This window comes from Lathyrus oleraceus, chromosome 7 (genome assembly GCF_024323335.1).
Source record: "Lathyrus oleraceus cultivar Zhongwan6 chromosome 7, CAAS_Psat_ZW6_1.0, whole genome shotgun sequence".
Lineage (NCBI taxonomy): Eukaryota > Viridiplantae > Streptophyta > Magnoliopsida > Fabales > Fabaceae > Lathyrus > Lathyrus oleraceus.
Window position 1 is genome coordinate 89,004,439 of NC_066585.1, and position 15,703 is coordinate 89,020,141.

At 40.9% G+C, this 15,703-nt stretch overlaps 1 protein-coding gene across 1 annotated transcript; it reads left to right on the plus strand.

Annotated features, from left to right (window-relative positions):
* The first annotated feature begins 291 nt into the window (after positions 1-291).
* Positions 292-891, plus strand: LOC127102183 (secreted RxLR effector protein 161-like). The gene has a single exon (XM_051039587.1). The coding sequence runs from the start codon at positions 292-294 to the stop codon at positions 889-891; it is 600 nt and encodes a 199-aa protein (XP_050895544.1).
* Positions 892-15,703: the final 14,812 nt, after the last annotated feature.

The window sequence follows — 15,703 nt, forward strand, 5'->3', positions numbered from 1 at the left end:
GTGGATGACATACTACTTGTAACCAATGATAAAGGTTTTCTACATGAGGTGAAACAATTACTCTCTAAAAACTTTGATATGAAGGATATGGGTGAGGCATCTTATGTCATTGGCATTAAGATCCACAAAGATAGACTTCGAGGAATTTTGGGTCTATCACAAGAAACCTACATCAATAAAGTTTTAGAGAGATTTAGAATGAAAGATTGTTCACCAAGTGTTGCACCCATTGTCAAGGGTGATAGATTTAATTTGAATCAATGCCCTAAGAATGATTTTGAGCGGGAACAAATGAAGAACATTCCATATGCTTATGTTGTTGGAAGTCTTATGTATGCTCAAGTATGCGCAAGGCCCGATATTGCATTTGCTGTTGGAATCTTAGGAAGATATCAGAGTAATCCAGGTATGGATCACTGGAAAGCTGCAAAGAAGGTGTTGAGATATCTTAAAGGAACAAAAGATTACATGCTAATGTATAGGCAGACAAACAATCTTGATGTGATCGGCTATTCAGACTCCGACTTTGCTGGTTGTGTTGATTCTCGCAAATCAACATCAGGATATATTTTTTTGATGGCTGATGGAGCTATTTCATGGATAAGTACTAAGCAAACCTTGGTTGCTACTTCTACTATGGAAGCCGAGTTTGTCTCCTGTTTTGAGGCTACTTCTCATGGTGTAAGGCTTAAGAGTTTTATTTCTGGGCTTAGAATCATGGATTCTATTTCTAAACCTCTGAAGATTTTTTGCGATAATTCAACAGCTGTCTTTATGGCTAAGAACAATAAAAGTGGAGGTCGAAGCAAACACATCGACATAAAGTATTTAGCCATTAGAGAACGAGTTAAAGATAAAATAGTAGTTATTATCACATTAGTACTGATTTAATGATCGCCGATCCTTTGACTAAGGGCATGCCACCAATAAAATTTAAGGATCATGTAGAGAACATGGGACTTGGGTCCTCCTTATGATTGTATACATACAGTTTATTAATAAGACTCTTATATTGTGATGTTTTCTCATTTTCATGCGCACATCAGTTTGAGAAAATATGTTACATCTGGACCAAGAGTACACATTGGTTTATTCATCAAGTTAGTTACCACATTACAGATATATACTTGAAAATAGACATGTTGTAATACATAGATGAGACTACTCGCTTTAAGAGGAACTATTTCTATGATTCACATATTTATTTCTTGAGTAAGTTTTCCATGACTCATTTATGCCAATAATCAGTTCTATGGACCAAGTGGGAGAATGTAACAGTTTCTTATTTTTATTATAATAATTATTAATAATAAAAAACCAATTTTAATGTGGTCCATAGTTTTGGGATTTTGGTTCTGAAAAGGGTATGATTTATTTTGGTTTTAATGTAGATTGATATGTGATCGGTCACCATTTCCATTGAATTCCCGCCGTTAATCCGCCTGAGAGATATTGTGAGTGTGTGAAAAGCTTGCAGGTGAAGAGGTTTCTGATGTGGAAATATGGTAAACTGCCTGAATCGGAGAGACCTGAAACTCGATTGGAAAGGAAGAACACAAATGGTGAAAGACTAGGTTGCATTGTGGAAAATGAATTCAGGGGTGACCTTTGTTTGGACTCAATACATCACTTGAGGACAAGCAATGAGACAAGTTTGGGGTTGTGATCGGTCACCATTTCCATTGAATTCCTGCTGTTAATCCGACATATTGTCATCACTTTGGTAAGATTTATGTTTGTTTTTAGTTGCTTTGGAGTCATTTATCATGTTTTGTTGGTTTGGCATCGCATTGCATTCGATTACAAGTTTATGTCAAAAAGATCTCGTTTATGTTTCGTTTGGTAGTGTCATTGTTACAGGCCATTGCACAAGTTTAAAAGCAAGAATGGTGAAGTTATGGACACTCTGAAAGGCAAAAATATGAAGAAACAGCAGGTCAACACGGGCACCCGTGTGCCACAACACTGCCCATGTTGTTGATCAGGTAGAGCAAAAGAGGAGAAGAAAAACAGAGATCAACACGGGCACCCGTGTGTCACCACACGGCCGTGTTGATTAAAACAGTGCATTAACACGGGCACCCGTGTGGGGGAACACGGCCCGTGTTGTTGCCTCTGTAGCTGGTGCTGAAAATAATTAATTATGGAGAACAACACGGCCACCCGTGTGGTGACACACGGCCGTGTTGATTGGACGCAGCTTGGAAAACCTAATTTTTGCTTTGTGAACCGATTCTGCTCATTAAGGGTAGTTTGGACCTTTTGCTTGGAAGAGATGCATCTGAAGCTATAAGAAGGCTTGAAAGAGAAAGAAGAAGACACCTTTTGATAGACGAACGAAAGCATTGCATTAGAGAAGATAGCGAATACGACGGAGTTGAAGACGGCGAGATTCAAGGGTATCAACCATTGAAGATCAAACTCTCCTAATTCTTTGCAATGTCTAATCTTTACTTTATGAGTTCTTTAAGTACTATGAGAGGCTAAACCCCCTGATGCTAGGGGGTGGTTCTGATGTTATCGCATGCTATGAATTTGAACCAATGATTTCTTGATTACTATGTTACGTATTTCAATTCAATTGTGTGATGTTATTATGCTTTTGTATTGGACAAATACAAATTGATCTATGACTTCCAATAACAGGATTGTGATTGGTAGGGTTTTCACACAATTGGGTTTATGAATGCATCATCTAGGACTAGTAACTTTCGTAAATCACCGTAAACCTTGATATTTTGTATGATTAAAACCAATGATTAAAGGAATGGACATTTGAGTAAGAATTGGTAGTTTAATAGTTTCTTCCTTAAGGACTTAAGTGAGAACATTCTGAGGTTAGGTGATTGAATGTTTCATATGTATTAAGGAAATCGGGACTGAATCCATAACCGGTTAACTCAACCACTCACCCTAGCATCTTTTACCTTAATCAATTATTTTTACTATTTTTGTGTTTACTATTATAAATTCCAAAACAACCAAACCAATATCTTTTTGTTCTGATAGAATCAAATTAAAATAAGTATTTCCTACACAATCCTTGAGATCGATACTTGGAAATAAAACTCCTTATTACTACATCGGTAAAAATAGTACACTTGCTATTTTTTCGATCAAGTTTTTGGCGCCGTTGCGGGGTATTGCCAAACTACATATTTTAATTTCTATTCTATCGAAATTTTATTGCTCGCCAACTAAAATTTTATCTGTGACAATTTTGTTATTCAATTCTAATCTTTGTGTAACTTGTTTATGCGAGGTAAGGCCTCAGCGGATTTTCCTTTTGACGCAAATCCAGAAAGAACTCTTCGTGCTAGACTCAGACAAGCTAAGAGGAAGAAACTGGAATTAGCAGAGAAAGCGGAGGAAGAAGTTGGTTCAGTGCACTCAGAGAATTCAGATTCAGACACGAAAACAGTTCCTGAAATCATGGTTGCTAATCCACCACCACCAGAGAGACTCCTCGGTGACTATGGTGGAACCAACACCCCGGGTGGTCGTATGACAATTGTCAACCAACCAGTTACTGTGGAACAATTCCAGCTGCATCCCAGCACCATTAATCAACTCGAAAGAAGGTCCTTCTCTGGAAGAGTGAATGAAGATGCCAACAAGCATCTGCAAAGATTTTTAACCATGAGCACAACACTGAAAATGCCTGGACATAGTGAAGAAGCAGTCCGACTTCGTATGTTCCCATTCACTTTAGCAGATGAGGCTGAAGAGTGGTTCTATTCCTTACCTGCTGGTAGTATCACTACATGGGAGCACATGGAAACAACATTCTTGCAAGAGTATTTTCCCGCATCTGTGTCATTGCGGAAAAGATATGAGATCCTAAACTTCAAACAGAAGGAGGGTGAGTCACTAGGAGATGCCTACAAACGATTCAAGAGAATCCTAGTGGCTTGTCCTACTCACAACATGGATGAAACTGAACAAATGCAAATGTTTGTCAATGGTCTTCGAATTCAAACGAGACAAATCCTTGATTCAGCAGCTGGTGGCTCAGCCAACTTTGCAACAGCCACCGGTATGAAGAAGATAATTGAAGCTATTGGCTCGAACGAGCATTTAGAGTTATATGACAGGGTATCCAGAAAATCTGCAGTTATTGACTTGAAGCTTGAAACAAATAAACAGGTGAAAATTGAAGAAGTTGTTGTTGCGGAGGTGAAGAAAAGGTTGAGAGCACTAAACATAAGTGCTCAGAAAGTGGCTCAAGTGCAACAGGCACCGAGTGAAGTGTGTGACATTTGCAATGGACCACACAATACTGTTCATTGTTTTGCAACACCGCAACAGGTCGAAGATATAAAATTTTTAAAGCAGAACAATCCCTACTCCAACACATACAATCCGGGGTGGAAAAATCATCCCAACTTTGCATGGAAAGATCAAAGAGGGAACGTGCAACAGCAGGCACAGGGTCAATATCAAAATCAATATCAGCAGCAGCAACAACAGGTACCTAAGAAGGCAGATTGGGAGATTGCAATTGAAAATATGGCAACTCAAAATATGCAATTTGAAGAAGAGACTAGAAACAATCAGAAAAATACCACCGCCTCCCTAAGGAATCTCAAAGTTCAGCTGGGACAGATAGCACAACAATTGGCAAGTTCTCGAACACCATGTTCTCTACCAAGTGAAACAATTCAAAATCCGAGAGGTCAGGAGAATGTTAATACCGTCACGATAACAGAGAAAAAGGTTGCTAAAAAGAAAAAAATGATATCACCGAGCGAGCCGACTAAAGAAGAAACTACAAAAGGAACTAAACCGGTGATTAGGTTGCCATATCCTCAGAGAATGACAAAGAAGGAACCTAGTGAGTCAGACTTGGAGAAATTCATGACAATGTTTAAAAGGATTGAGGGTCATATGGCTTTGTTTGAAGCACTTGAAAGGATGCCCATGTACAAGAAATTCGTGGAAGAGGTAATGGCTGAAAAGAAACCAACCACTGAAGAACAGGTATCTGGTAAGGAACAATATAATGCAAACTCCCTGGAGCAGAACATTCCTAACAAACAAAAGGATCCAGGAACCGTCACAGTACCATGCACAATCAAAGAAAGAACCTTCAAAAAGGTACTAATAGATTCTGGAGCTAGTGTGAATCTGATGCCATTATCGATCTATTACAGGCTGGGTATTAAAAATATCAGTGATATAAAGACCAATCTGAAGTTTGCGGATCACTCAAGAAAAGATGCATATGGTATAGCTGAAGATGTGCTGGTAACAATATCGGACTTGACTTTTCCAGTCGATTTTGTAATCCTAGACATACCTGAAGACAATGAGGCACCCATCATTCTGGGTCGACCTTTCATGAAGACGAGTCGATGCAAGCTCGACATGGATGAGTGCACGTTAACCTTGAAAGTTCACAACAAGGAAATAACATTGAATGCTATTGAAGACCAGGAGATGGAGGAAGATACAGAATCGCAGTATCAAGTGGGCTTAATCAGGACATTGAATACTATCAAAGTCTCACCACTACTAGTAGCCACCCTAAACGGAAAGATTCCTAACACCAAAAGGAAGGTTAAAAAGGAATCGTGGCACAAAGGAGTCCACACTAAGAAAAGAGACAACGTCCGAGTTATAGACAAGAGGTGCAACAAGGTTTTGAACCTAAAATACCCCCCATGATAAGGGAAATGAACCGTCGAGTCATGCGGCGTTAAACGAAGCGCTTCGTGGGAGGAAACCCACGCGTTTGATTGCTAATTTATGTCATTTTTCTTTTTCTTTGTGTGTGCTAAAATTTTGTTGTAGAGGAGGATGAGAATTAGAAGGGCAAAGTCACAAACACCTCAAAATGGAAGGAAACCACACAAGTGCAATAAATTAATAGTAGTCGCTATGAGTCCCCTTTGTGCTTGAATTTAAACATTGAGGTCAATGTTTAGTTCAAGTGTGGGGGGGGGGGGGTTTCCTTTCATGTTTAATTCACTTTCAATTTGTTTTGTTCTTGAGCTTTTGTTTTTGTTGTCGTCGTATTATTTTGTTTGTTTTTTTTGTGGTTTACTGTGTGTACAGAGTGATGAGAAGCGGTTGGACGAGCCCGTGATCAATGGTAGTGGATGAATGACACCCCTCAAACTTAGGCTGATAAGGCACCCCGGAAGTTGATGCAACCTTGAGAAAAGAAGTCAGACACAATTTGGGGACACCGGACCAAGAGAGCGGCATGGAAAGACCAAGTCAGAAAAGAACCACATAACACGTGGAGACTTCAGAGCTTGCAAGCTAACCAACATCGTGAGATCACAAAAAGCCAAATACGAAATATCAACATGAGAGTTCAGCCAGGTATGACTTTATCACTCTAATTTTGCGTATGTCCTGTTGACACGTCACAGCATGACAACACACACTGAGGCAAGTTGTTTGTTTAGCCAGGGCCTTTCTAACCATCCCTATCTGTATGTTTCCCTTCGTAAACCCCGTTGAGCCTGAACCATTTTATTCATCGTAAACCCCATGTTAACTTTTAAGAATTATTTATCATAAACCCCCTGTTCAGTTTTAATCATTCATTTTTTTTCATAACTCGGTATGATTGTGTGAATTGCAAAATGTGCAAGAAAATTAAGTTTGGGGTGGAAATCTTGAAAGAGAAGCAAGTGCATAATAAGAGATCATACAAAAAGAAAAATAGTATGTATTTTCTTTAAAAGAAAAAAAAGAGAAAAAAAGAGAAAAGAAAAACAAAAGAGAAAAATGCACTTGCCGAGACTTTAGACTCTAAAACATATGAAATGCTCGGAAAATTCGAGTAGGAAAAGAGTCAAAAGAGTGAAATTAACCCCCAGAGTATACGTGATGCACGAGAAAAAAGAGAAAGAAAAATCACACAACATGACTACCGAGTTCAAAACCCTTTGTTATCCAATTTTTTTGTTTATCCCACCGTACCCAAGCCCCGTTACAACCTAAAAAGACCTCAAAAAGTGTGTGGAATCTGTTGTGGTAGTGACATTAGAATGTATTCAAAGTTAAGAGTTTGGTATCGCATACTGTGCTGTGAGTGTACACACCTAACCCTGAGAGATATTGTGAGTGTGTGAAAAGCTTGCAGGTGAAGAGGTTTCTGATGTGGAAATATGGTAAACTGCCTGAATCGGAGAGACCTGAAACTCGATTGGAAAGGAAGAACACAAATGGTGAAAGACTAGGTTGCATTGTGGAAAATGAATTCAGGGGTGACCTTTGTTTGGACTCAATACATCACTTGAGGACAAGCAATGAGACAAGTTTGGGGTTGTGATCGGTCACCATTTCCATTGAATTCCCGCCGTTAATCCGACATATTGTCATCACTTTGGTAAGATTTATGTTTGTTTTTAGTTGCTTTTGAGTCATTTATCATGTTTTGTTGGTTTGGTATCGCATTGCATTCGATTACAAGTTTATGTCAAAAAGATCTCGTTTATGTTTCGTTTGGTAGTGTCATTGTTACAGGTCATTGCACAGGTTTAAAAGCAAGAATGGTGAAGTTATGGACACTCTGAAAGGCAAAAATATGAAGAAACAGCAGGTCAACACGGGTGTCATACGGTGAACTGACTTTATTTGATTTGTAATCGCAATGTCGCGGTTAGCAAGAGTCGCCACCGACTTTTCTTTTATCCCTTAAGGAAAGGTGGAAAAGAACAGGAAAGACCTTAATTTTAAATTCTTAGGTTCGGGAGGTACTTTATACAAAGGGAAGGTGTTAGGCACCCTTTGTATCCATGGTTATCCATGGGCTCTTAATTGCTCAATCATTTATGTTTTCTGGTTTAAAAAAAAAAAAGCGGTTGAGAAATGTATAAAAAATGTTTTAAAAATGAGAATTTAACTGTGTAATGATTCTTGCATGAATGTATACAAAGTGGTTATCTCGTTTGGTTTTTTGAAAGTAGTGTAGAAAAATAGTTTTTTTTGAAAGTAGTTTTGAAAGCGGTGATTTTCCAAAAGATGTTTGAAAGGTGTGGGGTGTGAAAAATATTTTTTAGATTATGAATGAGCAATTAAGGTTATACCTGTCCGAGGTCTTTCTGGGCATTTCCCATCCTTATGAGGGTAAAACTGTCCTTACTATTGAGAAGTAAGTAGTTTTATCCTGGGGATGTATAAGGGTCATCGTAGGGTCATCGATAGGTCATTGAAGGCAACAGTTGTGAGGATACCTTAGCACTCGAAGGGACTATCATCATTTAACCGTAGGCTACACCGAAGGGTCATCGAGGGACAAAATGGTATTTTCGAAGGCAGCATCCGAGGGACTATGATGATTTTACCGAAGGGTCTTTGCTAAGGATATCCCCCTATTCGCGGGACATGACCGTAATATTGTAATCGTGGAGTCATAAAGAGAGGTCCGATATCATTTGTTTAAAGTTCATGTTTTAAGTTCATTAGGTAATTATGGTGAATTTCCACATTAAAACCAATTAAAACCAACACATTACAATCAATCAATACATTAAAAACAGACATATTAAAATCAATAATCAATATGAATCTTCACATTAAGGTGAAGTAATTTGGAATCCATCTCCACGAAAGTCTCTCACACGTAAGGGTACCTAGCCGGCCACTTCATGGAAGCTTTTACATCATTCAACGCACGGGTTAGAGCATAAGGATAAAATATGATTTGATTAATACCATAAAATGCCATAAAATGCACATAACAATTAGAGTTCAGGCCAAATAATGGAACAGCAAAGGGACAAAGCAGCCACTGTCCCTTTCGCTTCTGCCTCGCCTAGCGAAGGCTCAGCGAAGGCTCGCTGCAGGCTCGCCTAGCGATAAGCTAGCGAGCGACCACGGGTTTGGAGTTTCAGAACAGTATGACTCCAGCATGTTACATATATTATCACACTCACTTACAGAAATAACATGGTCCAATATTCATGATGTTCAGGCACATTCGAGCTCGCATGCAAAGTATGATCTCATATCCAAAAATTCAATATGTCATGAGGTGTTATGCATTTAGAACTTATGGAATGAAGACATAAAACGGTAATGATACACAAACCTGTTTGCAATCTAGTGATGATGCTGAATTGACGGTAACTCCGGTGCGGATACGTGGCCGTCAAAATTCCCGTGCTAGGGTTTCCGTCCGCCTTTCTCTGCTTTTTCCGTGTTGTTTCCCCGTTTTCGTCCGTCTGTGTGTGTGTTTTTTCGTGGCAGTGGAGCATGTATTTATAGTAGAGGTAGTGGTGACCTAATGGGCTTAAAATGAGGTCCAAAAATTCAAATTCTCGCAAGCTTCGCTAGGCGAAGGAATTGCTCGCCTAGCGAGCAAGCTAGGTCTGGGCCTTGTTCTGGATCTGACGCTTCGCTGGGCGAGCTGCATGATGAAGCGTTCGCTAGGCGAAGGGATTGCTCGCCTAGCGAGCAAGCTATTTTGGGCCCCTTTTGGGTTGGGCCTGTTGTAAGCTGGGTTTTTGTTCACTTGATGCCGGTGCCTTGCAGAATAAGTCGGAGGGTCTTGAGAAACGCTTTGTAATACCAACGGGCAAATTTTGGGGTATGACAGCTGCCCCTGTTCAATATTCTCGAACCGAGATGGTAGAATGGCATGCGCCGTTCGTGGTCTGGAGGTGAAAGATTATTGAACACTTAGAATGCCCCAAAAATTTGCACTTGTTCATTTATCTTGACGGAGATGGGCTTAAAGATGCCATCCAAGAAACCTGCTGAGGAGATTTCCAGATTGTGTCGTACATTAGACGATATCTAGAGGCATGGGTGTCACACCGGGTCATACATCAGACCGTATAGTGAACCCTCCATTATGCTGTTGACTTCGTCGGGGAGTCAGAGTATGATATACTGCTGGGGATAAGGGATCAGAATGGATCGTACATTAGACCGTGTCTGAAGACCAGAGTGGGCTGTCCATTAGGCAGATGACTTTGCTGAAGATAAAAAATCAGAACGGATCGTGTGTTAGATTGTATCTGAGTTGCAGATCCAAATGGGTCTTATGATAGACTGTATTGGAGTTGCAGGATGAGCCGTCCATTAGGCTGAATCTGATGATAAAAAAGGGGGTAGTCGTACACTAGACTACACTTCGGAAATGTACCGTACATTAGGTAGCATCCGAGGAGACAAAGGTCTTAATTGGGTCGTACATTAGACCGTATCAGAGCAGAATGAGCCGTCCATTAGGCCGAATCTGATGATAAAAAAAGGGGGTAGTCGTACACTAGACTACACTTCAGAAATGTACCGTACACTAGGTAGCATCTGAGGAGACGGAGATCAGATTGGGTCGTACATTAGACCGTATCTGAGCAGACTGAGCCGTCCATTAGGCTGAATCTGATGATAAAAAGGGGGTAGTCGTACACTAGACTACACTTCAGAAATGTACCGTACACTAGGTAGCATCTGAGGAGACGAAGATCAGATTGGGTCGTACATTAGACCGTATCTGAGCAGAATGAGCCGTCCATTAGGCTGAATCTGATGATAAAAAGGGGGTAGTCGTACACTAGACTACACTTCAGAAATGTACCGTACACTAGGTAGCACCTGAGGAGACGAAGATCAGATTGGGTCGTACATTAGACCGTATCTGAGCAGACTGAGCCGTCCATTAGGCTGAATCTGATGATAAAAAGGGGGTAGTCGTACACTAGACTACACTTCAGAAATGTACCATACACTAGGTAGCATCTGAGGAGACGAAGATCAGATTGGGTCGTACATTAGACCGTATCTGAGCAGACTGAGCCGTCCATTAGGCTGAATCTGATAATATCTGTACATGTTGTACTTGCAATAAATGTCTGGGATGGGCTTAAAGATGCCATCGTTAGGAAGATACTGAACTGTAGTCAGAATGAATGTCCCGGGAATTGCATCTGGAATATGTATCTGAATCTTGTCTGTGATTGATAAAGGCGTCTGCCTGGGTGAGCCTTTTACTTTGACTATATCAGGAGGATAATTAACCTGCAAAGAAAGGTTAGCTTTATGCCATGTCATGATGCATGAGATGTTTTATGCTTTCGAAAATAAATGCGAATGTTGTATGCATGCGTATGATGTGAAATGATGTAAGGAATGAGTTATGCGTATGAGAAGTTCTGCTTGGAGACTCTACTGGGGAAAATAAATCCCCATCTACTTGATTGGAGATACTTGTAATGATGACCCTTTCGCGGCAGGGGGTTGTTGATTTGGTCTGATGGCGGAAATATTCAATAGAGCCTGGCTGGGGATGGAAGAGAGGATCAATCTGTCTGATGGTGCCGACCTCTGTTGGGGGATAGCTGGCTGTGCCGGGGAATACTGCCCACTTCTTCTGGGGAAGAACAGGCTTGTTGGGGGAAGAGAATTGGTAGTGGATTCATCGGGAGCATGATTAGACCTTATCCTCGATCCCAAAGTCTTGTAGTAATTGCCATTGCTATTCTATGTACGTATTTTTGATAAACATTGATCATATTCAAATGCACATATTAATTCAAATTAAATCAATGGACGTTTACGCAAACAAAACGGAAAAAGTAAAAAACAAAAATATCTTTTTTGAAAGAAGGTTGTATTGATTTTGAAAGGAGGCCTATAAACAGGCAATTTGTGTACAAGGAGACAGAAATCCTGGTAAGAGGAAATTGTCGAAACAAAGAGAAAGCTATGCAGAAAAAGTCCTATTGATTTTAAGTCTACTACTGCCATTATGTCTTCAAGCATCTCATCCTCTGCTGTCGGATAGAAGTGATTGGCTTGGTCAGTCCCTTGAACTTGGATGAAAGTTGACTGAAAACGGGACATAGTCATACGCTTTAATCCCTAACTTTTGCCTGGACCGCCTTTTCAGGTTTTCAGTCCAACAGGATACCCTTTTTTGCCCAAGCCGCCTTTTCAGGTTTTCGACTTGCCGGGTGTACATCTTTTATATATATATCCCTAATTTTTGCCCGAACCCTTTTGGTTCGCCGGGATGCCCTTACTTTTGCCTAGATACGTCGATCTAGCGGGTCTTTTTTATGCGTAGTATTTTTTAACTATGTCCGCGTTCACGGGATGTGGGAAGTCTTCACCATCCATTGTAGCAAGTATCATGGCTCCACCAGAGAATACCCTCTTAACTACAAATGGCCCTTCGTATGTGGGAGTCCATTTGCCTCTGGGATCACCTTGGGATAGAATGATTCGCTTGATCACCAAGTCACCAATTTGATACACCTGTCTTTTGACTCTTTTGTTAAATGCCAGGGTCATGCGCTTCTGATATATCTGCCCATGACAAACAGCCGCAAGTCTCTTTTCATCAATCAAATTTATCTGATCGAGTCGTGTCTGAATCCATTCACCTTCATCTAAACCCGCCTCTTTCATGATTCTTAGAGAGGGAATCTGGACTTCCACTGGTAAAACGGCTTCCGTTCCGTAAACTAAAGAGAAAGGAGTTGCCCCTGTCGAAGTGCGTACTGAAGTGCGATAACCGTGAAGGGCAAACGGTAACATCTCATGCCAGTCTTTGTACGTTACCGTCATCTTTTGTATGATCTTCTTGATATTCTTATTAGCAGCTTCTACAGCGCCATTCATCTTTGGTCGGTACGGAGAAGAGTTGTGATGTTTAATTTTGAACTGCGTGCAGAGTTCAGTAATCATCTTGTTGTTCAAATTAGTACCATTGTCAGTGATAATTCTTTCAGGGATGCCATATCGACAAATAAGACTATTCTTGATGAACCGTGCCACCACATTCTTGGTGACAGAAGCGAATGAGGCCGCCTCTACCCACTTTGTGAAGTAATCAATAGCGACGAGAATGAAGCGATGTCCATTAGAAGCAGTAGGTTTAATCTCCCCAATCATATCAATGCCCCACATTGCAAAGGGCCAAGGAGCTGTCAACACGTTCAATGGAGCAGGAGGCACATGTACTTTGTCCGCATAGATCTGACACTTGTGACAGGTTCTGGAGTGATGGTGGCAATCCGCTTCCATGGTAGACCAATAATACCCTGATCTCAGAATCTTTTTGGCCATTGTATGTCCATTAGAATGAGTCCCAAAAATACCGTCATGCATGTCTTCCATAATCCTTTCTGCTTCCTTTTTATCCACACAGCGAAGCAGAGTCGAATCATGATTACGTTTGTATAATACTCCGTTACTCAGAAAGAATTTAGCGGAGAACTTCCTCAGGAATTTTCTGTCCTTGATGGATGCCCCTTCAGGGTATTCCTGAGCTTCTAAATATCTTCTTACGTCGTGGAACCAAGGTTTCTCCTGTACCTTCTCAGTGTTAAGTCCATAACAGTATGCTGGTTCATCTAACCGTCCAATGGTAATCCTGGGGGCTTCGCTGCCCCATCTGACTCTGAACATAGATGACATGGTAGCTAATGCGTCTGCCAACTGGTTCTCCTCTCGTGGAATATGTTCAAATGTTATCTCTTCAAAGTATGGGATTAATGTCATTACCTGCTCTCGATAAGGGATGAGATTGGGATGTTTAGTATCCCATTCTCCTTTGATCTGACTGATTACCAAGGCCGAATCTCCGTATACACTCAAAAACTTGATTCGCCAATCTATAGCAGCTTTGAGTCCAAAAATACACGCTTCATACTCAGCCATATTGTTGGTACAATGAAAACATAGTCTAGCCGTGAAAGGCGTATGGTAACCTCCGGGAGAAATGAGTACAACCCCAACACCATGGCCCAACGCATTAGAAGATCCATCAAAGACCATAGTCCATCGGGATCCCCACTCGGGTCCTTCATCTGGTTTAGGTTTTTCATTATCAGTAACAAACATGACATCCTCATCGGGGAACTCAAAATTCATAGATTGGTAATCATCCACCGCTTGATGAGCCAAATGATCAGCCAGCACGCTTCCTTTGATTGCTTTCAGGGTAGTGTACTGGATATCATACTCTGTTAAGATCATCTGCCATCTCGCTATTCTTCCGGAGAGGGCAGGCTTCTCGAACATGTATTTGATGGGATCCATCCTAGAAATCAACAAAGTGGTCTGATTCAACATATACTGTCTTAGTCGGCGAGCAGCCCAGGCCAAAGCACAGCAAGTTCTCTCGAGCAGTGAGTATCTTGTTTCACAGTCGGTAAACTTTTTGCTCAGGTAGTATACGGCATGCTCTTTTCGACCAGACTCGTCATGTTGCCCCAATACGCACCCCATTGAATTTTCTAACACGGTCAAATACATGATTAGAGGTCTTCCTTCAACTGGTGGTATCAGAATCGGAGGTTCCTGGAGGTACTTCTTGATTTTGTCAAAAGCTTCTTGGCATTCGTCATTCCATATCACCTCTTGATTCTTCCTCAGTAATTTGAAGATGGGTTTGCAAGTAGCGGTCAAATGGGAGATAAATCGAGCAATGTAGTTCAAGCGTCCCAAGAAACCTCTGACTTCTTTCTCCGTACGGGGAACTGGCATTTCTTGAATAGCTCTCACTTTAGCCGGATCAACCTCGATCCCTTTACCGCTGACAATAAAGCCCAGGAGTTTACCGGATCTCACTCCAAAAGTGCATTTGTTTGGATTCAATCTCAACTTGTACTTCTTCAACCTCTCGAACAGTTTGTATAAGTGATCAAGATGTTCTTCTTCAGTATGAGATCTAGCTATCATGTCATCCACATATACTTCTATCTCATGATGAATCATGTCATGGAACAAAACCACCATAGCACGCTGGTACGTTGCCCCGGCATTCTTTAGACCGAATGGCATTACTTTATAACAGAACGTGCCCCATTGCGTCACAAACGTAGTTTTCTCCATGTCCTCAGGCGCCATCTTAATCTGGTTGTAACCCGAGAATCCATCCATGAATGAGAATACTTTGTGTTGAGCGGTGTTATCTACCAGAACATCAATGTGCGGGAGTGGAAAGTCATCTTTGGGACTTGCTTTATTCAAATCTCTGTAATCCACACACATTCGCACCTTACCATCCTTCTTTGGCACTGGCACCACATTGGCGACCCATTGAGGATAAGAAGTAACGGCTAGGAAACCGGCATTGAATTGTTTCATAACCTCGGCTTTGATTTTCTCAGACATTTCAGGACGCATACGGCGAACCTTTTGCTTGACAGGACGGCAGTCTTCCTTCGTAGGCAGCCGATGCATTACTATGTCAGTATCCAATCCAGGCATGTCTTCATAAGACCAGGCGAAAACCTCTACATAGTCATGTAACATCCGAATCAGTCTTTCTTTGACACTGTTTTCCAATCCTGCTCCTATTCTGACTTCTTTTCTTTCCACTTCAGTACCTAGATTTACGACTTCGAGTGACTCTTCATGCGGCTGTATAGTCCTTTCCTCTTGCAGTAACAGTCTGGCAAGCTCTCCAGGGACTTCACAATCTTCCTCACTTCCATCTTCGGCTTGGTAGATCGGATTTTCAAAGTCATAATGAACAGTAGCGGAATTATTGTCAATAGGATCCAGAGTGGATACGGATCTGCGATTTATGACGTGAGTGTGTGTAAGAATGCATAGCTTGTTTGAAAGACGACAGGAAAAATAAAGAGCGCAATATTTGAATGCGAAAAAGTCCATTGATTTATTGAATATGAATATGCTTATGAAATGACAAAACCCTTAACAAATTAGCTATTGTGCCCCGGGTATAGACACAATGCTTTAAGAAGTTCAATTGAAAAAATAAAGA

Coding starts and splice junctions, on each gene's coding strand:
- LOC127102183 (XM_051039587.1), top strand. CDS start 292: ATGAAGAACATTCCATATGCTTATGTTGTTGGAAGTCTTATGTATGCT.